The sequence below is a fragment of the Arvicola amphibius genome, chromosome 9 (genome assembly GCF_903992535.2).
Source record: "Arvicola amphibius chromosome 9, mArvAmp1.2, whole genome shotgun sequence".
NCBI classification, from domain to species: Eukaryota; Metazoa; Chordata; class Mammalia; order Rodentia; family Cricetidae; genus Arvicola; species Arvicola amphibius.
Window position 1 is genome coordinate 78276416 of NC_052055.2, and position 26876 is coordinate 78303291.

General features: G+C 39.6%; 1 protein-coding gene across 1 annotated transcript in view; it reads right to left on the bottom strand.

Annotated features, from left to right (window-relative positions):
* Positions 1 to 26876, bottom strand: part of Pkhd1 (PKHD1 ciliary IPT domain containing fibrocystin/polyductin) — a 380278-nt gene that overhangs the window by 27221 nt on the left and 326181 nt on the right. The window contains exon 47 of the mRNA XM_038343811.1: positions 3521 to 4538. Coding sequence (XP_038199739.1) covers positions 3521 to 4538 — 1018 coding nt within the window. The remainder of the gene's footprint in view (positions 1 to 3520; positions 4539 to 26876) is intronic.

A 26876-nucleotide genomic window follows, 5' to 3' on the forward strand; every position in this document is an offset into this window, starting at 1 on the left:
TGCAGAGTGATGTGGCAACAGGCATCAAACTTAAGGATTAAAGCACTATAAGCACTCTACCAATTGAACTGTAGTGTCTGACCATTGGTGCTATGGATCTGAACTCTGGTCTCCATGCTCACAGGGTAAGTCATTTACTCATTGAGCCATCCCCATAGTTCCTTAAATCATTTTATCGGCCCTTTTCTGCCTTAACACCATTGGCACATTAAGTTGTTCTCACACCTTGAACTGCTCTGCTTTCCTCTTTAGACTCTTTCCTATGACAGGAAAAGTTCTGCTTGCCTAAGTCTCAGGTGTTTGACTGAGCCAACTACAATAACTCAGGTTAGCCTTCCCATTTTAAGGTCAAATGTGCCACAGAACCTAGTAAATAACAAAGCTATTTCTTCATCATTCATTGGGCCAGGAGATTACAGAGGTGTGTCTTCAGGGGGACATCACAGAAGTTCTGCCAACTACAGACAGCTTTGGTATTTTGACACCTAAACTTCTGTAAGGGAGATAACCAGAACTAATTTTATTATTTACTGATACTGTATAATGTATGTATGCATATATGTATGTACATATATATGTATGTTTGTTTGTATGTACCGGATTATATACACCTGGCTCAATATATGAAGTACTGAGCAATCTAGGAAGACGTCTCAGTCTCTGATATCAATATGCACAGGTACCTATGAGTCTGTGCATTCATATTCTAGTATGAGAATGACGGAGTAAAAGAGACAGGAGAGAAAAGAGAAAGAAATGACAGAGCTTCAGGAGTGAAGATCACGCTTCTAGAGAAAGGACGGCAGGCGGCAGTGCATGTTATGTTGGGACTTCTGAATACAACACATGGAAACAAGATCCTGGTGGGAATGTGCAATATGTGTTCATCTCATCCCACCAAAATCTCCACTCCCTAAAGCATAACACTGGGTAAGGCAGTGCGGAAAAAAAGAAAGGAATAAAGAAAATAGGCAAATGGACAGCAAAATGGCTGCGTATGTCCACAAAAGTTTGAGAAATGAACAGCAACTGTCCTAAGCAGGGAGAGGAAGTTAAAATCCAAATTTCCTGACAGGAGTAAAGGGAGAAATTGACTGCATACCCAAAAAGTAGACAGCAACTTCATTACCGCTCACAGTCTAAAGTGCTAGTTTCTTGAAAATAAGTAGTGATCATCTGGTAATATAAGTTTCCAAGACAGCCTCATTTTTTGAAATGTCTGCTACCCCTGTATATACCAGAAGGGAACTTCCAAAGGACTTTGTTAGTGGTTCCCAACTGAAAGGAGCTCATGCACAGACTCAACTCTGGTGTCTCAAGGTTAGTTCATTAGTGTGCCAATGACTCTCGGAGTTCAGAAAAGGTCCCAACGGATATTGGTAAGAGCTGAAAGACACCAAGCTGGCCTTGGGGCCTGTGTATGCCTCCAAGGCTTTTTAGCCTACTGTGCAATGTTCAGGGACAGAGGGAACATTGGTAGGATTTGTCAGTTCTATGGTGATTCTCACTCAGCAGACATTTCCACCAGGTACACTTTGCTTTATTTTCCCATGATTTATGGTTTTTGCCATACACCTGGAAAATCTCTCTTAAGATACCAGGAAAACAGAGATGGGGGATATAACCAATTTCAACAGAAAGTGCAAACCATATTATTCATGCTTCATGGTTTTTTATTAGATCAGAAAACTCTGAGTCAGGAGTGAAGACACCATGTTATGACTGATGATGAGTGGTAGAGGTGATCTTTGTGCTGGAGCCATCTCATGTCTACAGGATAGGATGATTTGCCCCACAAACATGTGCTACATTCCCTATTTGCTCCCTGTTCACTCTGCAGGGTTCCCCTGATGGACCTTCACTACTTCTACTCATTGTATTCTTGTATACTAAAAGATGAATATACACTGCAATGTTCAATATTTTGGAACAGTGAACAACATAAAGCAACAGGCTATAGCTTTGATCTCTAGGTATACATATATATTCATAAGAACTCCACTTGGAATGGGACTGATGGAACATGCGACCAAATCGGACTCTCTGAGGGTGGCTGATGGTGGAGGCTGACCGAGGAGCCAAGGACAATGGCGATGGGCTTGGTCTCTACGACATGGACGGGCTCTGTGTGAGCCTTGTCAGTTTGGTTGCTCACCTTCCTGGACCTGGGGGGAGTTGGGAGGACCTTGGACTCAACATAATGTAGAGAACCCTGATGGCTGTTTGGCCTCAAGAGGGAGGGAGTGGGGGTGTGGGTGGAGGGGAGGGGAGGGAAGGGGGAGGAGGAGGGGAGGAGATGGCAATTTTTAATAAAAAATAAATAAACTGGAAAAAAAACCAAAAAACAAAAAAAAACAAAAAAAAGAATAATTCTCCACAAACAGTAAAAAAAAAAAAAAAAAAGAACTCAGTGAAGCCTAAATGAAGCTATACTAGGAGAAAAATATGAAGCAAAACCAAAACACATTAGCACCGTTGACACCCATATGACCATACAGAATGTAGGAGTAACATGGGGGAGCATGGCAGACAGATAAGTGGTTAAAAGCACTTATTGCTCTTGAAGAGAACCCAGGTTTGGGTTCTTGTACCTCCCTGGTGACTCACAACCATGTGAAACCCTAGTTCCAGAGGGTCTAATTCCCTCTTCTTACTTCCACAAGTACCTGGCATACATGTGGTATACATACATACATACAGGAAAACACTTATAGCCATAAAATAACACAGTCTAAAAGTTTAAAAAATAATAGTATCAGTAATTGGTTAAAATTTTGTGCTTGGCAAAAATACTGTTCTATATTAGAAACAATCAAGAATAATTATGGTGTTGTTTTTGTGTCAATCAACAAAAGGAATACATGTGTTCTCATTGTTATAGCAGAAATGGTAATACAAACTATTAACTAATGAGCTTTCATATGGATAGTTACTCTACATAAAATTCTAAGTACCCTCTCTCAGAAATGAACTTTCTTCTTGTTAGCCAATATATGTGATTGGTTCCTGAAATCATGTGCAAACCAGCAACAAAAATGTACTGAGCATGTTATATTTATATATTTTATACATGCACACAGAGACACATATACACATATGTATTTGTGACACATATGTGTATATGTGTCTCTGTGTGTATATGTGACACATATGTGTATATGTGTCTCTGTGTGTATATGTGACACATATGTGTATATGTGTCTCTGTGTGCATGAAAAAACATAAAATCAAAGAAAAAGAAATAGAAGCTATCAATTTGCCAGAAAAGAGTGGGAAAGGTTAGAGGGAGAATAAGTGGGAAGGCCTGAAAAGATAAAAGAGATGGAGAAAGTGATAGAACTCTATTTCACCTAAAATGTGTTTTTTAAATGTCAATAAATGAATTGATTGAATTTGTCTCTAATTAGGTGTGTAGCTTTGGCTTTTGAAACTTTGAATTCCAGTGAATCATTTGCAGTTGATTGTAAAGAATACAGGCCCAAGAAATCACCCTTCATCAAGATGTTCTGATAGTGCTTACCTATAGCCTGTGACTCCCTCTGACTGAGTCACCAGTAGGGCCCCCACAGTCATTCCGAGAACATTTTCCAGGACTCCAGTCTGTTGAGCAGTGATAACTTGGTGAGCCAAATTCTGCAGCCTGTTGCTCGGTAAGGATAGGACAAATTCAGTGCTCCTTACATTTGGCAGATCACCTATTTCGATGACAATCACCTTTGAGAGAGTTTCCACAGAGGTTGTTGGTGTGATCCTATATGGCATCACTTCTGCCATGAGAGGTCTGCGTTGACCAGATCTGGTAGAAGCACCACCACAAGTTACAGTTGGGCAATTACGCTTTCTTTTTCTTCTACTGTTTGCAATGGCCTCTAAGGTTTCTTTGTTGCCAGGCATCTCAAGCTTGAATTTGATTTGGTTTGGGTCAATCTGTAAAAAGTGTGTTAACCTTTCAAGCATCACTCTTTCCCAGCCTTTCTCTGGGACTGAAAATGTCACAGTGAAAGCCAAATGAATGGAAACACTTGAGTGTATTTCAATAGGCGCCTCTCCTTGCAGGACAACATATAAGAGGTTATTCATGATGTCGAAGTAGTTGGCACCAGCAGACTCATCCAACAATGAAGACGCTGACTCTACTGGAGTAGGTGGAATAAATCTTTTTTCTAAGAAAACATGAGGGCTCTGAATCTCATTGTAGAACACAGCCAGAACTAGCTTAGAGGCACTTCTATTGCCAAGTAGAAAAAAGCGTAACAATGGAGGTGTTTGCTCCACAAAGCATACTTTGGTGATTTGCCTGGTTGGTAAGATGGAATAGAAAGTAGACACAGAGGAAGTGCTGGAGTGTAGGATACTGTCCTGTACCCTGCTAAATGTGTCAACAAAGCCATTAGTAACAGATACAAGTGGGTATGACTTTGGAACTGTCCAAGGCACATCTACATTATGGAGAATTAAGATCATGTGGTCAGTCTGCTTGCAGAAGAAGCCCTGGATCATTGCTCGGAATGTGCATTTCTGTTCTTCTCTGAAGATACCTGTGACACAAAGGAAACAAATGAGTAACATATGAGCAACACCTAATGAGGACTTATAATCCACTCTTCTCATCATTGTCTGTTATGCTGTCAAATACTTATTGACCATTTGACTATATTAAATATTGGGAACACAAAGAAATCTTAAGCAAAACATGAAAAGCTATATGCATTAAATAAAAGTCATCTGACATATTCTAAGGATAAATATCTATTTAAGATTAACAACAAAAACAATGGTTAAGTGCAAACAGATTTGAATATGTAAAATAATTGCATCAGGAACAACTGTGGGGGCGGGGCTCTTAAGGGAAAAGAAAGTAAATTGCAGTATTCTTATATGCACATATGACACAAAATATCCAAAATGGCTTGGTGTTTCTCCCTATTGTTAATAACCAGTTCTCCATCAAACACTGTTCCATTTGAAGCCTTTACACTACCTGGTAGAAACTTCAGAACCCACATTAAGTGTTTGATGTCACATGACTGCCTCAATTCATATGTCAATCATAAGTACCAGGTTGTGACCTATGCTTCTAAAACAACTATGGGTACCTGTGACCTCAGTTTGGATTAAATTTGATAAAGATGCTCACAAAACTCAGAGCAATACATTATCTATTTATTTATTGTAGAAGAAATTGTAAAAAAACAGACATGAATAGCCAGATGCAAGAAACATACAGCATAAAGTGTGTTTGAAAGGCACAAAACTCCTATCCCTACTCCAACTGGGCCTCCCACCATATTCTTCATCCACACAAAGGTTCACCAAGTCTTGTTTCTTCAGAATGAATGTGAGTATTATGAAATCACTGGTCATCGTTGGTTAATTCAGTAATCCATGCATCTTCTCTCCCTGCCTGTTATAGGGTGGGACCACACGTTCCAAGTTTTTAGTCACATGATTTATTTCCCTATAAAGATCTTTCATATGACTAGTAGAAATCAGCCTGCCTCCCAACACTATAGCTGGATTATTCTTATTCTATTGATTTCTGTGATATGGGATTTCCCTCTGTATCCTGTGATTACCATTTTAAAATGGATACATTACCATTTAAAAATGTAATGTATAATTAAGAAATATACGTTAATAGATAATTATCTATAATAGTCAAGCTTGTAGTCATTAGTTAGATTTTCTGGATGTACGGAAATGTATTTCAGATAGATAGGTATTCTTCAAACCTTTCAAAGACTACAGAATGTGTAATTCAAGATGCTTTAAGAAGTTAGGACTTTTCATGACTTTGAGAGACATCTTCTCCTGTTAGTACCAAGCTACTTCAAGGGGATGATGGGCATTAAAGAGGCTCCTTATAAAGTTGGTTAACCATTTGGGCAAGAAACTGTTCTTGCCTGAACTGCTTGATGAACTGGACATGCAGGACCCACAGAGAAATGACTGCTGAACTTGCCTAAAAGTGAGACAATTTTTCAGGGTTTCTGCTTCATGAAAGAGTGTGCTAGACATTCTGCAGTTCACAGAAAAAAGTGACTAGCAAACTGCCAATATAGGCAGAACTGTCTTTGAAATTTCCTGCTTCATGAAAAAGTCTGCCAGGTACTATGGGCCTGTAGGCTGAAGATGGATGCCTCAATGGTACAGAAGTGACTGTCCAGGCAGCGAGATGTCTCTGTCAGTTCTAGAGTTCTGGAAATAGCTTACAGTGCACGTCTTGTTTACTTATGTAACATTATTTCCCTCTCAAGCCTTTAATGGTGTTGAAGAATTTATAGTTATAGTTTTCCTTAGTTATGATAAAAGATAAAGTAGATATGGTCAATAGGCTTCAAGAGAATACCTGAAGATGATCTACATAAAGGCCTGTATGTAGAAGCACAGTAGTCAGACAGTATAAAGAGATAAGCCACATACCTACAATGTACAGTAACCAGACCAGGTGGTTACATTTCTATCTGTACCAACCAGACATGTTGAAAAAAAAAGCCTTAAGCATTCAGTAGTACTTTATTAATAGGTTCCCATTTCCCTTTTCTTCCTGTTAGTATTCTTTTTTCTCAACTTCCAATGTAGAAGCAATTGGAAAAATCAAATACGTGCCCCTAACCAATTACCTAGGATGATAGGATGCTGCACTTTTTGTTTGAGTTCATTTCATTTTGGTTTGGCTTATTTCAAAGAGTCTCTAATGAAGCCCCAGCATGCCTCTAATTCTCATGATGCTTCCTTATTTTTTCCACTAAAAATCTTTCTACTGTATTGGCAGCCTGTAAGTCTTCATCAAATACAAAAGGTATTGGATGATTCCTTTGTACCAAGTTCAGAATAACTGGTCTTTGCTTATTGTCCTTTGGATGCTCTTTGTTTAATGTCACACCTGACAAGCTTTGGGGTAAATTTCCTACTTTGATAAGAATCACACTTTGGTAAGTATGCTAGGAGACAAAACAGTGGGTTAAATACTATGACCTCCTAGGAGTGAAGAACATTGCCCACTGTGTGAAAATAAGACACCAGTGAGATCAATGAGAAAACCACATGCTGTCAGCCTCTGAGGAGCAGTGGTTACACAGAGGGATGTTGCACACAGCATAGGAGCAGCGTAGATCAGGAAAGGAAACAGGCTTTGGGGTGTGACCTAAAGAAACTGATTTTTTCACAGCACAATAGAGACCTAATGGAGTAAAGGGGAGGATGTGTTTCTTGGAGATAATGATTGTGCTGGTTAAGTTAGAGATTTTATACAGCCCTGGAAACACATTTTGGACAAAGGGAATAAGAAGTTACTGAACTTTTGAGCATCTCAGGAAAAAGATGGAAGATAAATAGGTAGATAGTGGTCTTGCAGTGTGGCCAGAATGAGTGTTAATCAAAACACACTCCATTCTCATACTAACAGTTGTGTGAAAATTACAAGCATTTGAAGTTCACAGAGCTTTGGTCAATGGAGTTCTCTGAGCTATTCACTGGATTTTAGTGGTAGCAAAGCGGTCAACCCATGCATCATAACATGTCATAGCATGGTAGCTGAGGAAAGCTTTAGATACAGAAATATCTGACAAGGAGCCCAAATACCTATAGAAGCAGCATCAGGAAGGGGGCACAGTGGGATAAGTATTCAATGACCCAGAACTTTTCTTATCTTAAAGTAGCTTTCATACCATAAATCTAATAGACCTTCTCATCCTCTCTTCCTTCCTTTTCCTTTCCTCTTTCCTTACATTTCTCCTGTAATCTCTGTCTCTTCAGTCTTCCCTGTCTCCCCTGCTTCCATTCCTCTGTCCTTAGTCCCTTGTAAATGATAAGTTTAATCATTTATAATTCTTAAATAGAAAGTTAAATCACAGTCATATTGACTCAACTACATTATTTAGAAGTGAGGATGAAAAGGATGAAGGGTAGGAGGAAGAAAAAAAGGAGAAGGAAAAGAAGAAAGAAAAAGAGGAAAAGGAAGAAAAAAGAAGAAGAAGAAGAAGAAGAAGAAGAAGAAGAAGAAGAAGAAGAAGAAGAAGAAGAAGAAGAAGAAGAAGAAGAAGAAACAACTAGAAATTTGGCCCTGGTAAAATAAAATGACATCTAAAGAACTCTCCAGAGAACAATTCTTGGACAAAATATTCTGTCATGTTGTATAGCACAGTGAAAAGTCACAAAACTTTGGGAGCTTTTTCTGCACAGTTTCTTAATGAGCACATATGGGAAAATTCCTGATGGTTGTCAAATCACATATTTGGCGAAAGCTCTTTTGCTTTTGTATATTATTGCTTGTACTTTCAAATCAATATTCAACCATGATATGCTAGGAAAAGAAAATCATCACCACAATCTTAACAAAGACCATTATTCAAATCTTATCAATAAGTCATATTAATGGATCACCATTGTAGACAAATGTGAACTCTTGCTATTCCTCAATTAGAAATTCTATTTTAATGTCTTTAGAATTCAGTCATGGCTAAGAGATGCACTGTTTTACACATATCCTATTATTCACTTTCCTTTGACATCTGTTCAGTTAATGGTAGTTTTTTCAGTTTGTTAAGAGGCAAAATTAATAATAATAATAACAACAATAATAAGATTTTAAGCAAAGCATACAACATAGTAGTACTGAAGAGGGGCCAAACAGACATGGTTCTTAATTATAGCAGAAAATGCATGGTCGCTGCTTTAAAAAAAGGCTACACACAGCAAACCGACCTTCTGGTTCAACCCCCAGTGCTGATGATGAGACCCCATGATCACAGTCTAGACTCATGTCTGAATAGCCTTCCATTGTTCCCTCGGATAGATGCTTTTCTCTCCTGCTTTTCTCCGTTGGAGAAGGTTAGTTTTGAATAATGATTATCTTTCTCACTTGTTTTTGCCTTTCCCTTTCCCACTTCACCAAATGGCCTCTTCTGCCAGTCACAATTTTTGTGGTCTGTAATTCTGATCACTTTTAAATGAAACCCATGCTGGCTTTGGTAATCATAATGTCATTTACAATTTACCACTAAACACGTTTATTCAGTTAGTAGCACACGGGAGAAAGAGAACTCCATATGAACTCACCGTGAAAGGCCTAATCTGATTATTTCCTCATGAAAATCCAGGCAGGGGTGCTTGTAAGAGGGGCTGAGAGAAGAAGGGGAGAAAGCAAGGCCTGGCCACAGCTGACTTTGATAATCAATGTGAATGGATAAGTGATACAGCCTGGCAGGACAGCCACCCAATCACCCCAGGGCATTCTTCTCGAAAAGGCAAGAGTGGACAGGTCATAATGAATACTGAGTGACCAGTGAGCACTGGCTCGGCATATGCTATTGCACTCAGGGTGGACAAGCACAGTGACAAAATCCAGAAGCTCTGCTTTAAGTGCGGGAAATTTGATTAAGCAGGTTGTATTTGTGTATGCACATGTGCACATGAGCGCTTGCTTTGTGTGTCTGTCACCTTCCTAAAATATCCTGTACATAAAACACACTCTGTACTCCTTTTACCAGACTAGAAGCCATAGACCTAATGCCAGGAAAGGAGAAAAGTTAATTGTGTCTGGTTTAGGAGGAGAAAGAACTCTGTGGGGTGTGTGTGTGTGTGTGTGTGTGTGTGTACATGCACACACACATACTCAGGTTGCTTCCAGGGTTCTAACAAATATTAACTTTGTGTCAATATTTGTCCTTCCTGTCATGAAATGAGGATTTTCCACCTCATTTCACGTTTGAAAAGAAAATATGCCAAAGGGGTCATCTCTGCTAGAGAAAAAAAATTAACAGAAAAGAAAAAAAAGAAATAACTTCTATCTTTTATTTAGAAAAATGGATCAGAAGAAATGAAAAAAAAAGTATTTCTAAAATAAATGCTTTGACTCAAAGGCACGCAGAATCCTTCCATCTTGCCATTTCAACAAAAGAGAAAAATTTATATGTTTAAAATAGAATGAAATACATCAACATTAATGATTTTTTTCCTCGAGGTTAACACCACCATTTCCCTCAACAATATTTTTAGCCATCCTGTGATATATTTCACAAAGTACCATAAACTATAGGCGATCTTGACATAAACAAAATAAATAATCACTCACTGTTTTCAAGAAATGAAAACAAATAATTTACAATTCTCTTCTGCCAAACAATATTCATACCTCATCATTTCCAGTTTAACAAATATAAATGGGCAGAGGTAAGATAAGCAAGGACCGGTTCAGTGTCTCTTCAACTATGACTGTTGCTTATCCTTGAACTACAAGGAGTGATATTCCAAAATCTCAAAACTGTGCTTCTCAAGACCAAAGAAAGCAATAGAAATATTCAAAAGGATTGTTAAAGAAAACATGTTTTGCTTATTTTAGATAGAGTAAACAAAATGGTTTTTTGCTTCAAAATGGAGAAATGTTAACTAAAATTGTTTTTTTAAAACTTTGAAAGTAATGATTATGTGTTGGGATTATTTGGTAAAGGCAAGTTGAGAGTGTTCTTACATGCAATATATTCAATATATAATGAACTATAACTATGCTAATATGTAGCCTAGAATTTGAGGTCTTTAAGTTCTGCTGAGTGATTATACTGCGTCATTTGCAGTTATTATTAAGGGAACACATAAAATTGTTCATATACTGATACATACTACAATTTTAATAAGTAATCTAAAAGGGTCGTAACTGTAAATTCAAAATATTTATCAGTGTAAATTTTTGAGAAATTGGTGTCATTGGACATAAAACGTGCATCGTTTATTTGGTGTTGAGTCCTGGAATGTCAAAAAATAGTGCATTTCTGGGTTGAATTTTACAATGGCTAAAAAGTGTCACTTGGGAGCAAAGGTGACTACCACTGACACCCTTTGCAACAAATAAGGCCAGTTGAACAGTTGCTGAGTTGTGGCTTCCAATGGTTGTGGGACATGAGACAGGCAAGTGTGTAGACAGCCTGCTAGTGAAGACGAGCATGGTAGTGAAGTGGCTCAGTGTGGAGAAGGGCAGCGGGTGAGTCAGGAGCTGCTCGTCACGGCCTCTCCTACACTCCCATGAGCAGTCTCACTGGTGCTTTGGGACTGGTCCTTATTGTCAGTGGGAACACCTTCCCAAAGGAGTAAGAAACAGACAACCACAGTGACCTCAAAGCGCACAATGCAAGCTTGCTTAGCAGGACCTCTGCCTCATGTCATCTTGGTGGGTGTTTCACAGTAATTTTTTATCTTTAATAACTGTGATTTTGAGCAAAATAATGAATGGTAAAAGGTAGAATAAGGGATGGAATGACAGGAAAGGGATGAGGTGGGGGGGGGGGGTGACATATGGACCCAACAGCTCTTTCTTATGAGCCAGCCATTTTTAATGTTTTCGGTACCTTTTTTTATAGGAGAGCATTTAAACGAAACCCAGGGACTATTTCATTTTATATGTTCTTACTATATTGTAATCTCATTAGTTATACACTACTTGAAATAATAAGTGGCTTGGTATTTGGGGGGTTTGGGGGTAGGATTTTGGGAATAAAATTTCACCTACAAACCTCAATGGCTATGGTCCCAATTATGAAATCTATTATTTGAATACTACATTAGAAACATCCCAGGCAAATGCGGGCTCAGGAAGTAAGCTCTGTGAGAGATCAGGTTTAGCACTGATTGCATCCTGCCTCCTCCACTTTGAAGCCCTGGAGAGGCTCCTCATCCTCCTTCTAACTCAGTTTTCCCACACGTAAAGGAATTAGGAGCCGCACACAACCCATGGGTTGATGCACACTCAAAAGTGAGATAATATATGTTCAGACTCCAAAATGAGCACCTGCCAAGAAATCCACGCTGTTTACGTTCTCCGTAACCGCAGAGAAGCATCCTTTAATCAACTTTGTTTTGTCCCTTAGCTCAAACTAATACTCACCTTGTGGTAAGTGTTGAAATTATTCATTCCCATGAACAGAGGTGAAAGAGACAAGTTGCAAGCAAAGAGAATCCCTGAAACATTGCCTAATAATAACTATTTTTAGAAAATGTAGGCAAGGGAAATCCCATGCATGCCCAGAAAAGTGTGTGCTCGTGAGTTCAAGTCGAAAATCTGCTTTGCACCATTGAAGAAAACAACACCACCCTGAAAATCCAGGATAATTCTTAGTTCCATCCAAACTCCCCTTTCCTTTGGTCCCACTCTGCACCTCATCCCTCCCCTCTTCTCCTCTCCTCTTTTGCTCAGAGCCCTGTCTGCTGCCTTTAAACAAAGCAGTGCTCAGAGCTTAGTTTAAAGAGAAGGACAACCGACATCCTTCTTTACAAGTGCGGCTCCTGGCATCCTCTTTCCTCAGAATGATAAAGTTGCCCCCTCTCCAGCTCCCTTTTTGAAGCAGCCACAGTCATTCTGCTGGATGCCAAACCCGAAATGAATGGGACAGTGCCGTGGCCTGCTCAGAGCCGTGGCTATAATGAGATTTGAATGGGAAGCCCCGGACACAATAAATCTGCGCCATATGTGACCATTTCCTGTGTCAGTTCCTTTCTTGTAACCAGTGGAGACTTTTTTTCCCCCCTCTCCTGACCCCACACCATGACTCTGAAATCTTTCATGGCTGCTTACGGGCCTCAGGCTTTTTACAGCAGTTGTATAAATAAATGAATTTGACAGCAAACATCATAACAGTTAGCCGTAATGTGTGTTCGCCAGAAGTGCCTATACTACCCACTGGAGAAATGGCAGCGGAAACAGCTTGTTTTGTTACCTAAACAAAAGTAGTTTCATTTGACAAGTGGTGAAAGAATTAGTCAAATTAACTTGAAATCCACCGGGACTAGTTTTGCCAACTTGCCCTGCCGGAGAAACTTTCCCAGCATCTCAGTGCCTGTGACACACAAGAGATCAATTCCCTCCTCTTATTCTGACATAAAAATGTAGAATGGGGCTACCAAGCCCTTGGGTGGTACATGTTATCTTAGGTACGAATCTTGAGTGTCAGGTATGGATTCTTAGCTCTCGCAAAAGGTTGCTAAGGCAGCTATAGCAGAGAAGCCACACATGATGGCTGGGAACAAAGCAGGAGGTGGCTACTGTGACAGTTTCCTTGCTCCCTAGGGATAGTAAACCAACACCTCTGAGCACTTCCTTCCTTCCTTCCTTCCTTCCTTCCTTCCTTCCTTCCTTCCTTCCCTCCCTCCCTCCCTCCCTCCCTCCCTCCTTCCTTTCTTCCTTCTTTCCTTCTTTCCCTGATGATGCCTTTATTTGAGAACAAACTCATAACACCCACACCTAATAGTTGCTACAAGAAGCCAGGATTTTCCCTGCATCATCACAGTGTGTGTAAAACAAGATTTTTCCATATTTGAGGAATTTGAGCCCATTTCAACAAATATAACAATAGCCCAGTTTTTCAGTTCTATGAGCTAGTCATCTAAAAGACCTCAAATATCTGCACCAGCCTGGATGGCATCTGTATGCCGGGAGTGTGACACACACTGTGATTACTCTCCACCCCGGATTATATGACGCTGAGCAAGTAAGCTGCTGCATTCAAGTTCTGACTCAGTTACTAACATTCTCGGGGACCACACTCAAGCAAGTTCCCCTCAGTGCACCTCTCGTTCCTCCTTGTTAAGTAGGAAGTTTAATAGTATGGCACAATCTCAGTCTGGTTTTTATTGCCGTGGGTTATGAATAACAACATCTCAAGCTGGAGCCTTTATAAAGAAAAGTTTTATTTAGCTCACAATGCTCCAGACAAGATGTACAAGAGTGAGCAGAACATGGGTTTGCTCTTGGACTGTGATATCTGTCTCGTAAGTGGAAACATGGAAGGACCATTGGGCTCATACAAAGAGGGGACAAGCAGGCAGGGGCCACATATGTTCAGGAGAAGCTACCCACTGTTTCAGGGCCACAAATCCCTTTATGGGGGCAGAGCTCTCGTGGCCCAAGCACCTCTTCTCCACCCCTAGACTATTACATTTGGAAGTTAAATAGCAAAATGAATATTGAAAAGACAGATCACACTAAACCATAGCAGATATAAAGCTTATAATATGGTTATAACAATTAAATGTATTTTTAAAGTTCAGAGATGTAACCAACGCGTATTATTTGTTTTTGTTAGGCCAAACATGGAAACCTGAAAGTCAGTCTCCTTAGCATCAATACCACCCTTTTATGTGACAGCTTAATACAGTCAAAAACATTTTGGAAATAAAGCAGAAAATTCCAGGACAAAATCATAATAATCACTTTATTCAAGCCGATGACTATTGGTTTCAATGACAATTTACTTACAATACAAATATCACATAGACCCCAAATTGTTTTTATTTAAAAAGTATTTCTACTCTCTTATACTGGTATACTTTGCAACGGTGAATCAATCACTGTCTATAGAACTCCCCTAATGGTGAACATAAATGTCAGTGACCACGCAGGACGTTGTGGTTTGCACCTGTAATCCAAATACTCAGGAACAATAAGTAGAAGGAAGAGTGGAAGTTTGAAGCCAACATGAACTAAATACTGGGTTCAGGGTCAGCCTGGGCTGTGTAGCATGATTCTATCTCAAGAATCCAAGAGCTAGGAATGCAGCTCAGTGGGAAAGAACTAGCAGCAAGCTCAGGGTGGGAGCTATGGCATGCTTGCTGCTAAGCCCAACGGCCTGAGTTCGATCACATCATATAAGGAACTCACATCATATAAGGAGTCTCAAACTGTCCTCTGAACACCACATGTGCACTGTGGCACATGCATATGTACCCTACCATAAATAAATGCAGTGAAAATGGATTGTAACTTAGCAGGTAGAAGAAGGATCAATGCAAGTAGGTATTTCGGTTTCCAGAGTTCCTACTACCTGCATAATGGTTTTAGTGTCTTCATTCTTTACAACCCGACAGATCTACTGGTTTATAATTTCTTCACATCTAGTCAAACTGTGGAGAAAAGTCAGAAAGAGTAACACAATCAACGGCATAAAAATAAATGGACTATTCAAGTTTTCTTCTTAAAGCAATGCCAATAAAACCGGAAAGAGATAACTGGAGCCACAGGGAAAGTAATGAACCCTGTGGCTCCAAAAAATGACAAACATGAAGGAGACAAAACAAATATACTGTCCAAAACAGGCTATTTTGGAACTGGAATGTAAACGGGATCCTTCTAGGTAAAGTGGGCTTCAGTATAACCCCGTTTATGATTGAATCAACTGAAAGCCCTGGCTTATAACTGTGCCCCATGCACAGACAGAAACCTACAGCAACTTCTTAGGAGTTAGTCTGTATGAAAATGACTTTTTGCAGGAGGCAATCTGTTGTAAAATGTCATCTGATAAATGGCTATGTCCAAATCCTTTCCCAAGATGTGCTTCTGAACACCTTTCTGACTCAATTTAGGGTTTCTACATATGAAGATTTATGAATGACTCCAGATCCTTGGGCCAGAAGGCCACCAACACCAAATAAACATGGTGTTGAGTAGCACCTCTTTGATTGGCCAGCCATGGCTTCTGCCTTTTAATTAGCAAGTGCATACTGTCACCTTGTAAAGTCTATTTTTCTCAGTTAAAGGGAAATACACAAGGTGACCGAGAAACTTTATAAGACCAGGATCCTTAACCAGGCTATGTATATCTGTGTGTGTGTGTGTGTGTGTGTTGGGGAGGGGGACACTTTCAAGCTGTTTCAGTATTTTCTGGGTACCTATGAAAGCACATATGAGCTTAGTTGTAGCTCAGGAAGTGCAAGGCTAGGATATCTCTTCTTAAGGGTAGGCAGTCATTAATTAGTCCTTAACCATAGAGCAGAGGGAATGAAGGTTCCTTGGGGGCCATATAATTTAATTGAAGGAGCTGGCAAACCACAGGCTACAGGCCAAGTCTGGCTCATGGACGAATGCTCTAATGGGCTTTCCTCTGAACATAGCCATGGTCATTTGCTGGTGTCTTGTCTGTGGCTGCTTTCACCTTGAGAGAAGAATTGAGTGATTTCAAAAGAAACCATGTGGTCTAAAGCATGGAAATATTTAGTGTGTTCATGCCAATGTCTGTTCTGAGCTCTGAGCCTGTCTCTGAGACAGTGACCAGTTGAAGTAGAAGATAGAATTTAATCCCTTAGCCTGGAAACCTGCCAAGCACACAGTGATCAAAAACACAAAGAAGGAAAAAAAACGTTGCCTTTTGGGGGTACTGAAGTATGTGGATTGATATGCATCCTAGCCTAGCCTCCCTGGATGGAAGTAGCATATGCATCTGCTAAATACAGATGATTCTTTTTCTCTGAATATACCCACTGCATCCTGTTTCAAGAATAGGTAAAAAGAACATGGGGACCCTTTGTCTTCATTACATTTAGCTTGAGCTCTGGACACAAGTGGGTTCTTAGAGACATGGTCTAGAACTTTTCCTTCAATAAGCACAAATAGCCCTGGTAGATGTCATCCCAGCATCTGCTTCATCTAGTGTCTGGGGGCAAACTTCTCTGGCAAAGCACAATGGGAAGACACCTTCGATGCACCACTGCAAATGTGCCGTCTATGTATTGAGTTCTGCAGAAGAAATTTCCTTGGTGTGGTACTCACAAAATAGTTACTGACATAACTAGAGGAAGATGTGTCCATAAGCCCAGGATTGGCATGCTCAAATCTTATTACTTCTTATATTTAGGCACTGACAGTTTTACAGTGGGTGAAACATGCATATAACTGGCTGCTCTTGCTCTTTTTTTTTCTCTTAAGACAGATCTTCACTTTTGAAATTAAAACAAACAAGTTTGCTTCTTAGAAGGAATAACCATGGCGTTTTAACTTCACAGATGGGCAAGCTGAGCTAACAGGCTGCCACTGCTGCTCTTTGGTAACCCATAGAGATAGAAAGTGTGGCGGCATCGAACTCTGTGTCCCTGGACTCAGCTGGAGGAAGGCTGAGCCAGGAAGGATCTTGCCCAGGAAAGTGTTTTGATCTGATAAACAGAAACATATTCGAGATATGAATTCCAATTTAATTTCTTCCTACTCTTTGTGAGACTTGAGTATTGACAGGCTACAAATCACTTCATTTTCTTTGTTATAGACACAAAGGTATACATCTTGACATTTATATAACACAGGGAAACTCTATGAAAATGAATACACTGGGGTCCAGGAGACAGAGAGGATGCTTTGGACTGAAAGGAAAGGAGTCACCTGAGCACCTAGTGTTGAGAAATGGAAGTCAGGAGAGACTGGATGGGGAGCAAAATGAGATCAACCAGGTACTATGGCATTTAAACAAATTAACTCTCCTGTTTCTTACACATAGAATTTCAGGATAGAAGATTCTAGGTACATTGTTCCCAGTTCATCCTCCACTTCAGGGACTCTTGAGGCTGAGGCTTCATTACTAAACAAGATATATGAATGTTGAAGATCATGTGGAATTCAACTTTGAGCAACAAACCCAAGCTGTGTTACTGAGAGATACATTATTGCTGAATCTCATATCCCTAGCACCCACAGAAATGCCAGCTGAGCATGGTGTCCCCAACCCCGTAATTTCAGAAGGTAGAGAAAGGGATCCCTCAAGCAAGGTGGCTAGCTCAATTCACTTTATCATTGAGTTTGGAGAGAAGCAGCCTCAATGAATAAGATCCAGAGCAAATAAGGAAGCCCCTGGGTGTCAGCGTTGGTCCCCTACACTCAAGTGCACACATGTGCATGTATGTACCCCCACACATATCTGAACATGCACACACATATGCATATACGACCACCATATCCATGCATAAAAAGAAAATCTTATTGCTGACAGAAGTTTTCAATAATCTACGAGACAAAGTAGGGTCTGAAGCTTTAAGACAAGCACTTGAAATATGTCTATAGAGACTAGTCTGACTATAAATACAACACAGAGACTTCACATGAAGCAGAATACTTTGTTCAGCAAACTTTTTGTTCTGCTTACCCATGTATGAGTGAACTGTGACAAGTAGTACACAATAAGATCTGCCTATGGGGAAACTTCAAAGTACTGTCCTCAGATTTGAGTGAAACCTGCTGGAGAAGTAGGAAATCAAAAATCACCTGAGAGTGAGTGTGTCACTTCAGTGTTTTTTAAACTCTGAGCAGTGGAGTGACTGGGAGGAAATATAGGGAATAATGTTAATGATCTCCCTTTTGTTTTCTAGTTCTGACATCTAAGCATGGGCTGAATACTATTTCTTGGGCTTTTATTGTTATTCTGATAGAATAGCAAATTTGGGGAATACACTGAAAAACAATAACAGGAGACATAATGTCTGCCCTCAGAAAGCTTTTAGTTATGTCTCTGGAAATTAAAAAAAAAAGTTGCCAGATCTTTAGAAAGCATCCAGCTCATGGGACAGTGGAGTACAGGTATCAGCCTCACTTACCAAACACAGTTCCTGCTTCCTCCGGGCAATGTGCTGCATGACCTCTCGCTCACACAAAGAAGGAAAACAAATCAAAATTTTTTGAACATTCACAACGTGCTGATTTCTGGACAAATCATCCAAATACATCTTGTACCTTGGTTTTCTACTACAATAGTCCAAGAGATACAGTATCATTGCTTCCTTTTACCTGAACTTGAAGGACTCAAGGGTACGGGAACCAGATGCAAACAGCACCCAAGATCTCCAAGTGTCACACCTAGATGGTGGCAGCTAAGAGCTCTGCAACCTTCTTCAGGTTGAGATGTGGGCGCAACAGTCTTTTTTTCTTGTTAAATAACTGAACCATGGGGGAATCAATAGCACTGACAATATAAGCAAATGAAGCAAAATGTTTAAAGTGGATACTTATAAAAAGGCAGCGAATAAATAATGCCCGGGCACCCATAGTTAGAAGCTGCATTACAATGGAAAGCCAGCTATCCTGACTTTCTGAGCCAGGCTCCATATACACTTAAGACTTGGAAGGGGAGATAATGGGCCATTCCTGTCCTTGCCCTGTACCCTTATGAGTTTATTTTAAGTGACTACTGATGAGCTTTGCCCTCCTAGGCATTCCCTACTTGGCGGCCAGCTCAAAACTAATTTGGGAGCCCTAGGGACTATTAAGGACCTAGAGCCTCGCTAAGATCTGGGATATAAGCATTAAAGCAGAATCCTTCATACCAAAATAAAGTTAGAAGCTGGAGGCAACTGGTTTAAAGGTTAAAAGTAGTTTGGCAAAAAGGCATGAGCATATTCATAACCATTCCTAAGGACATAGATGAGCTCGTGTGTTCCCTTAGAACCTTCCTGCATCCATTCCCACCCTTTGTATAAGACCAAGTCAGTTACATGAATGTTAAGAGCAATTCATACACTGGGTCAAAAGCAAAATTGGACCACATCCTTCAATGGGGAGCTTATTCCCTCAACTATAGAATTATTTTTGCTGAGATTCAAGGCTGATTTGAATAGCCTAGAGCGGCAGTATTCTCCAGATAAAGCCAGCCACTAGCCTTTTCAGGATGATTTCCTATGTTAGCAAGACTTGCCCCCCTGGGAGAACACTACCCTAGTGCATCTGGCCAAGTCGTTGGTGCCATTCAGTTTATTAGGGGTAAGAGTAGGAGACTTCTTTCCTGCCCTCTAAGGAGAGATCATTTAAACCCCAAAGTTTCAGACTCATTATTCTTAACTGAGGGCATAATTACAATGTTATGATTATCATAAAACTAACCAGAGTTTCCTCTCTTCTCTTCCTCCTCAGCACTGGCCTCCCTGACCTCCATCAATAGAAAGCCTATGGGCTGATTATTCACAATGTGTAGAACTATTTCCATTTATTTATTTTAATTTTCTCATTGTTAATTTCATGGAGAGTGTACTTGTTCTGATATGATGAAGTAGAGTTCAGAAAATACATTTTTACAACTCCTGTGTAACGAGAAAATGTTTGTTCTTGCCTCCTAGTGTTTCTCACGGTGTTTCCTTTTCTTCTCTCCCCCGCCAGAAGTCCCATCACCTATAGATCAGGAAGCCACCACCTGCTCCTCATAGTCACTCACTTTCTTCCAGACTTTGATGTTTTTTTTTTTTAATCCAGGGCTTCTGTCTTTCCATGCCACTGGCTGAGAAAGCAGTAGCTTAGGAGCCAAGACCAGGCCACGATCAGATATAGCGGGAAAAGGATGAAGGTGAATAGCGGCAGATAAGAACATGGCAGTGCACCTGCAGCAATGTGGCTTCTGGTCCAGGCATGCCAATGTTATTCAACTATTCCATATAAAATAAAATAAAATAAAGATTATATATTCTATATTGCTACTAATATATCGTATCAGGGATTAAAATTACTATTTAAGATATTAGGTCTGTTTTCTAGTTTTTCTTTTATTGCATCAAAAAACACCAAGACCAAAAGCAGCTTGGGGAGGAAATGGGTTTGTTTCACTTACAATTCCGTGACATAGTCTGTCCTGAAGGGAAGTCAGGGAAGGAACTCAAGACAGAAGCATGGAATTAGGAATAGAAGCAGAGGCCATGGAAGAACACTGCTTACTTTTTCCTCATTGATTGCTCAGTTGTCTTTCTTATATAATCCAGGATCACCTGCCTGGGGTTGGCACCATTCAAAGTAGGCTGGGCCCTCCCACATCAATCACAAACATGCCCATAGGCTAATCTGGTGAAAGCGATTTCTCAACTGACACTCCCTCTTCCCAGAAAAGTTTCACGTTCCGTCAAGTTGACAAAGCAACCAAACAGTACAGGCTGAGAATGTAGCTGAACCACAGAGAAATTACTCAGCATGCAAATACCTTGGGTTTGATATCCTTAGCACATGGGCATGCACACACACTGATGGCAGTAGTTATGGTGGAGCTCCAGCAATGCTTATGGTCAATCAAACATGCCTACCCTTCCTATACAAATGCTCTACTCAGTAGCACTTAGGTGAAGTGCCTTACCTCAAATTCCAGTCTGTCAATCCACATAAAGTGGTTGCTTGACTTTCAAAACCACATTTCTCACGGTCTTTTTGTACTGAATACTAGCTGACAGAATTCAGCTAGAACTTACTCTAAAATTAACAGTGTTGCCATGCAGAGATGGCAGACTTGACCAACAGCACAGGAATCTCACCCAGCCTGCAATACAGTGTGGCACCGTTGGTTCAGGCAGAGAAGCCTTGGGAACCACTGACTCATATTTCCTTGTGAAGGCCCTTTTGCTATAAATGATGGTCTTTTGCTATATATGATGGCCTTTTGCTATATATGATGGTCTCTAAAATTGTACCAAAAGCTTGACTCTCTATCTCTGCCCTCTTTTCTTTTCTCCTCTATGTCTCTCTGCCCATCACACTCTTAACCCCTGGCTGGTCTTCAAATGCTTCAGGCTCACACCCCATTGGGGGCCATAACCAAGGCAGATTTTCTCTTCTAGGTGTTCACGTTTCTCATTCCCACCCCTGCTCTTACTTGCCCTTGTAATGCCCCTGATGTCTGTTTTGCCTAAAGCTTCATGGCCTTCCAAGCTACCATGAATTTTTTTTCCCTTTGGGCCATAGCAATCATAACTTTCAATTAAACTAAATAGCTTACTTTTTCTATATGTGTTATTTATTTTCTTTCCATCTAAAAGTTGAGCTCCATAATGGCAGGAATCATTTTACCAAGCTTTTGAATTTCTGTACTCCAGCTACATAGCACATACTAAGAAAATATTTGTTAATTTGTCATTCTTTTTTTTTGAGACACAGTTTTGCTGTAGCTTTGGAGCCCGTGATTGAACTAGTTATAGACCAGGTTGGCCTCAAACTCACAGAGATCTACTTGCCTCAGCCTACTGAATAATCCAATAAAAAATGGATAAATAAATAAACAAAATAAAATAATAAATAAAATAAATAAAAATAAAATAAAAAATAAACAGAGAACTCTCAATAGAGAAATTTAAATGATTGAAAGACACTTAAGGAAATGCTCAACATCTTTAGTCATCAGAGAAATGCAAAGTAAAACATGTTTGAGACTACATCTTATACCTGTAAGAATGGCCAAGATCAAAAACACTGATGACAACTTATATTGGAGAGGTTGTGGGGTAAAGGGAACACCCTGGCATTGCTGGTGGAGTACAAGCTGGTAGAGTCCCTTTTTGGTGTGAGAGATCCTCCTGTCTATGTGTTGCTTTCATTGGTTAATAAATAAACTGCTTTGGGCCTATAGTAGAGCTATAGAGGAACAGAGCTAGGCGGGGAAAACTAAACGGAATGCTGGGAGAAAGAAGGGCAGAGTCAGAGATGCCATGGAGCAGCTGCCAGAGATAGACATGCCAGAAATTTGCTGGTAGGCCACAGCCTCGTGGTCATATACAGATTAATAGAAATGGGTTAAATTAAGATATAAGAATTAGCCAATAAGAAGCTAGAGCTAATGGGCTAAGCAGTTATTTAATTAATATAGTTTCTGTGTGGTTATTTCGGTTTTGTGCAACCAGGACAGACAAGCAGGTCCCCTGCAACACCTTTGGATATCAGTATGGCAATTTCTCAGAAAATTAGAAAACAACCTTCCTCAAGAACCAACAATACCACTTTGGGGTATATACCCAAAGGATACTCAATTATACCACAAGGATATGTGCTCAGTTGTATTCATAGCAGCATTGTTTGTCATAGCCAGAACCTAGAAACAACCCAAATGCCCCTCAACTAAAGAATGGATAAGGAAAATGTGGTACATTTACATAATGGAGTACTACACAGCAGAAAAAAAATGACATCTTGAAATTTGCAGGCAAATATGTGGTGCTAGAAAACATCATAATTGAGTAACCCAGACCCAGAAAGAAAATTATCATATGTACTCACTCATAAGTGGTTTTTAAACATAAAGCAAAGAAAATAAGCCTACAAATCACCTAGTCAACAATGAGGACCCTAAGAGAGACATACATGGATCTAATTTACTTGGGAAGTAGAAAAAGACAGAATCTACAGAGTAAATTGGGAACATGGGGACCATGGGAGAGGGTTAAAGGGGAGGGGAGAGGCAGGGAGGGGAGCAGAGAAAAAATGTAGAGCTCAATAAAATCAATTTAAAATCATTTTAGTTTCATGAATTAAAAAATATGTGTTAAAATGAAGAGAGTCAACACACCCATTTTTAAATTATTATCAGCTCTAAAGTTCTGCTTAACTCACAATCAGCAAGAGAGAGTAGAAGATAAACTTATTTTGCAGCCCTCTGTAGAGAAATTTTCCTCATGTGTGGAAATGGATCCTTTTTTCAGGACTTACCCTGCCACCAACAGGGAGCACTGAATTAAATGTGAGGCAAGAGCATCACTGAACTGGGTGTGGGGAATTAATTATATTTTCTGAAACAAGATAATATAGAGACCAAACAAGAGAAAAAAAAGATTTTAACAATAATGAGAAATTAGGGGCTGATGTTGTCTGCTCTTACAGAGGACCTGACATCACTTCCCAGCACCCACAGAGGGTGACACACAACCACCTGTATGTAACTTCTGCTTGAGGATCTCTGACCCCTTCTCCTGCCATCCATGGGCATTTACACACACACACATACACACACACACACACACACACACACAAAATTGGAGGATGAATGGGAAAAAATATTACACTCAGGTACACACATACATACACACATTCATATGTACATATAACATCTTTAGCATATTTTAAAAACTGTAAAAGTTTTTTGCCCTTGTTATAATGTGTTGATGCAAATTCTTTTGTGTGGCTGACATATTGTTTGACTTATATGTTAGCACCATTAAGAAAACTAATAGCCTTTATTCCTACTTTTCAAGTGGCAAAACTTAAGCTCTCGTAATTAATAACCACAGGGATGACAAGCCAGGATCTGAAACTGAATTAGAGTCTTCGACCCTGGTACTGTAGCACCACTTGCCCTATCATCAATTGCCTTTTGCATCACTGGGAAAGACAAGGGCAAGAGGTGCCACTCCCATCGGCCTAAAGTAAGGAATACAGTTTCGTATAATTTAGTCAGTTCTCATACAAAACTAAAATGCATTAATTTAGCGTTTGTCCTCTGACATCTTTAGCCGATGTCCTTGTCATGACATGATGCTCTGTGTATTACCAGAAAAAAGAAGTCTCTCAAAGACTTCATGGATTCACGAATTCGTTAGTTAAAAATCTGGTGCCATAATTGCCAAAGCTATTTTACAATTGTCATCATATTCAAACCATGTGAATTCATAAAGCACTAAAAAAATGGAATATACAAAGCAACTGGATTTTCAAGCTGCGTTCCACAGTGTTGCCTCAAGGTCCATCCACTTGAATCAAGCAAAAAATACCACTAATTAACTAGACTTAAGCAAGAATTGGTGTTGGGCAATGTGACCTTTCTAAGTCATATGTCAACTGGATTACAGTTTGTCTCTGATGTACATATTATTGGATACACTAGGCTGCCAGGATTTGACACTATAAATTTATTTGATGAAGTGTATCAAAAACAATAAGTTTGTTAATTTCTAAGCACAGTCTAAGGTATGTTATACTACAGTGTTTCTGATTTCCCTGAAGACTTGACTACTTCAAGTCTATGATGATGTTGATTATTAAACATGGACCCATAGAGAGATCTAGAGGGTCAGTTCTAAAAACTCACACTTTACCAAATCTCAGGGCTCTTAAACAGTGTGCCTTAGGACTTTTTAGAAAATTGTGTTGGCTTTGAGGGCTTCAAACCTGCCACCATCAAATAATAAATTCTTTTAACCTTCACCATGAAAAGGATTTATCATTTAGAAACTCTTCACCTAGCTTTGTCTAGTGGGCTAATCCTGGCCTTTTTATTTCTCATGTCTCTAGCATCTTAAACCAGGAAATTTACCTCTTTACCCGGACCACTGATTATTTACCCCTCATTTCTTTGCCTCCGTAACTTCTTCCTGACATTCAGTCTCTCCCACTCCTTACTCAGTGGTTACTCCCTTCCCCATGACTCCTCAGACCCTTACACTAGTGTGATCTTCCTCATTTCTTTCCCTTCAGAAAGACCTGTTTTCTGATGATTTTGTTTTACACTGTAAGTTTTATCATTGAGTCTTTTATATGTCACAGTTATTGAAATTTTGATTATGACTCAATCACACCTTTCCGGCACTGCTTTTACTAAGAGCTGAGGAGCCTCCTCTTCCACACCGTTCATTCGCATCTATCCCAATTTCCTCTCTCTACCGTTGAGGTTTCTTTTGGTGTTGGTCCTCATTCACTTAGTCAGAGGCTGTTCGTTGGGATTTAGTTTCTCTCTCTGTGTCTCTCTCTCACGCATGCGCGCGCGCGCACACACACACACACACACACACACACACACACTTAAACACTCAATCTATGTGTCTTTTACACACACCTCCACTATTATTTCCCTGTAATTCCCTCGGTGGTTCAAAATTATTCATTAACTTCTATTTCTGAAGGATTAGATTTACAGGGACCAGAAAGCAACTGCTTTCTTTAAAAAAACCTGCAAGTTTATATAGAAACCCTTCTAGAACAGCTACCAACATTTCTTTAGTGAGTTAATGTGCCTGGGAGTGCAGGATATGGTTTACAGTGTAAACTCCAAGCATTTTGATTTCAAAACCATGCTATTACCCAGTCTATTCTATTATATACTTGTGCTTGATAAATACTTTATTATATTTTTTAATCAATAATATCCTGGGAAATATGTATACTACCTTACTAACTCACTTCTCCCAGTCCACCTGGCTTTTTTTTCAACTGTTATAAGGACCACTGTTACTTTTTTCCTTCTGATTTCTTTTAAATTTTTGATTTATAGCAATATCCGCAGTTGATTTCTCTTTTCCTTCCAAACATAAACACTACTACATTCTGACTCAGCCGACTATTCAAATTTTACTGATGATGTTAATAAGCCACATCACCATATCACCACAACTAAGAGAACAGAATGGCTTGTGATCATTACCACTCTTTCTTCACAGCTTTCCAAATCCAGAGTGATCAATTTATTTAAGTCAACACACTTTGGGGAGTATCATTATAATAAAGCTCGATCCAGGCAAAATTCTGAACTTTCCTGGGCAGAGTGGGTGATACAGCCCTACAGCTTCTGCCCCAAGAGACACAGCACAGTGGAATGGCCACACTTCCTCTGAAATGCCTGCAGCTTCCCCAGCATCTGGAAGACTGTGGCTTCCTTCAGAAACACTAAATACAGGATTGAAATTCCACTGGGTCCTTCAAATAACAACATGCCCAAGTAAGAAATCTTGCCAACATTTTAAAACAAGAAACTGAAGAATGAAAAAGATTTAAGGTTCTAATTCCATCGTACCCAATGGAAAGCAGACAAAGCTGAATAAAACTGGACTTAAAGTATTTAGCAATATTTCTATAAATCAGCAGGATTTAAGGAACAGAGACCTTACTTCTTAGATCTTTTCAATAAAGCCCACAGTTTAATCTTATTAAAAACTCTGATCTTGCTAAATAAACATTATCTAATGAACAAAAGATTTTCATGAAAACCTTTTCATATCTTGTTATTCTCAAATATAAATTAAAGCTTTTAGCTTGTCTTTATAATGCAACCTTAAACTCAACCCTATAACCTTTCTCTACATGATTGCATGCTGTGATTTCTGGAATGTACGGATAATTTTTTCAAAGGAAGAGGAGGATGACAATGAGGAGAAAGACATTAGGGTATGAAAAGAAGGGAAGGAGGAGAAGGAGAAAGGAAGGTGAGAAGGGGAAAGAGAAATCTTGAAGTCCATAAATCCACTAAATTGTGCAGACATGGCTTACATCAACTTATCTTTTCCTAGCATGCATTTTCACACTGACTCAGCTTACAGCAATATTGGATGCACCTCAGGTTTACAACTGACATGACATATTGAACACACTCTCTTCATAGTCAGTAAAACTAATGGCAGTAGTCTCAAATCAC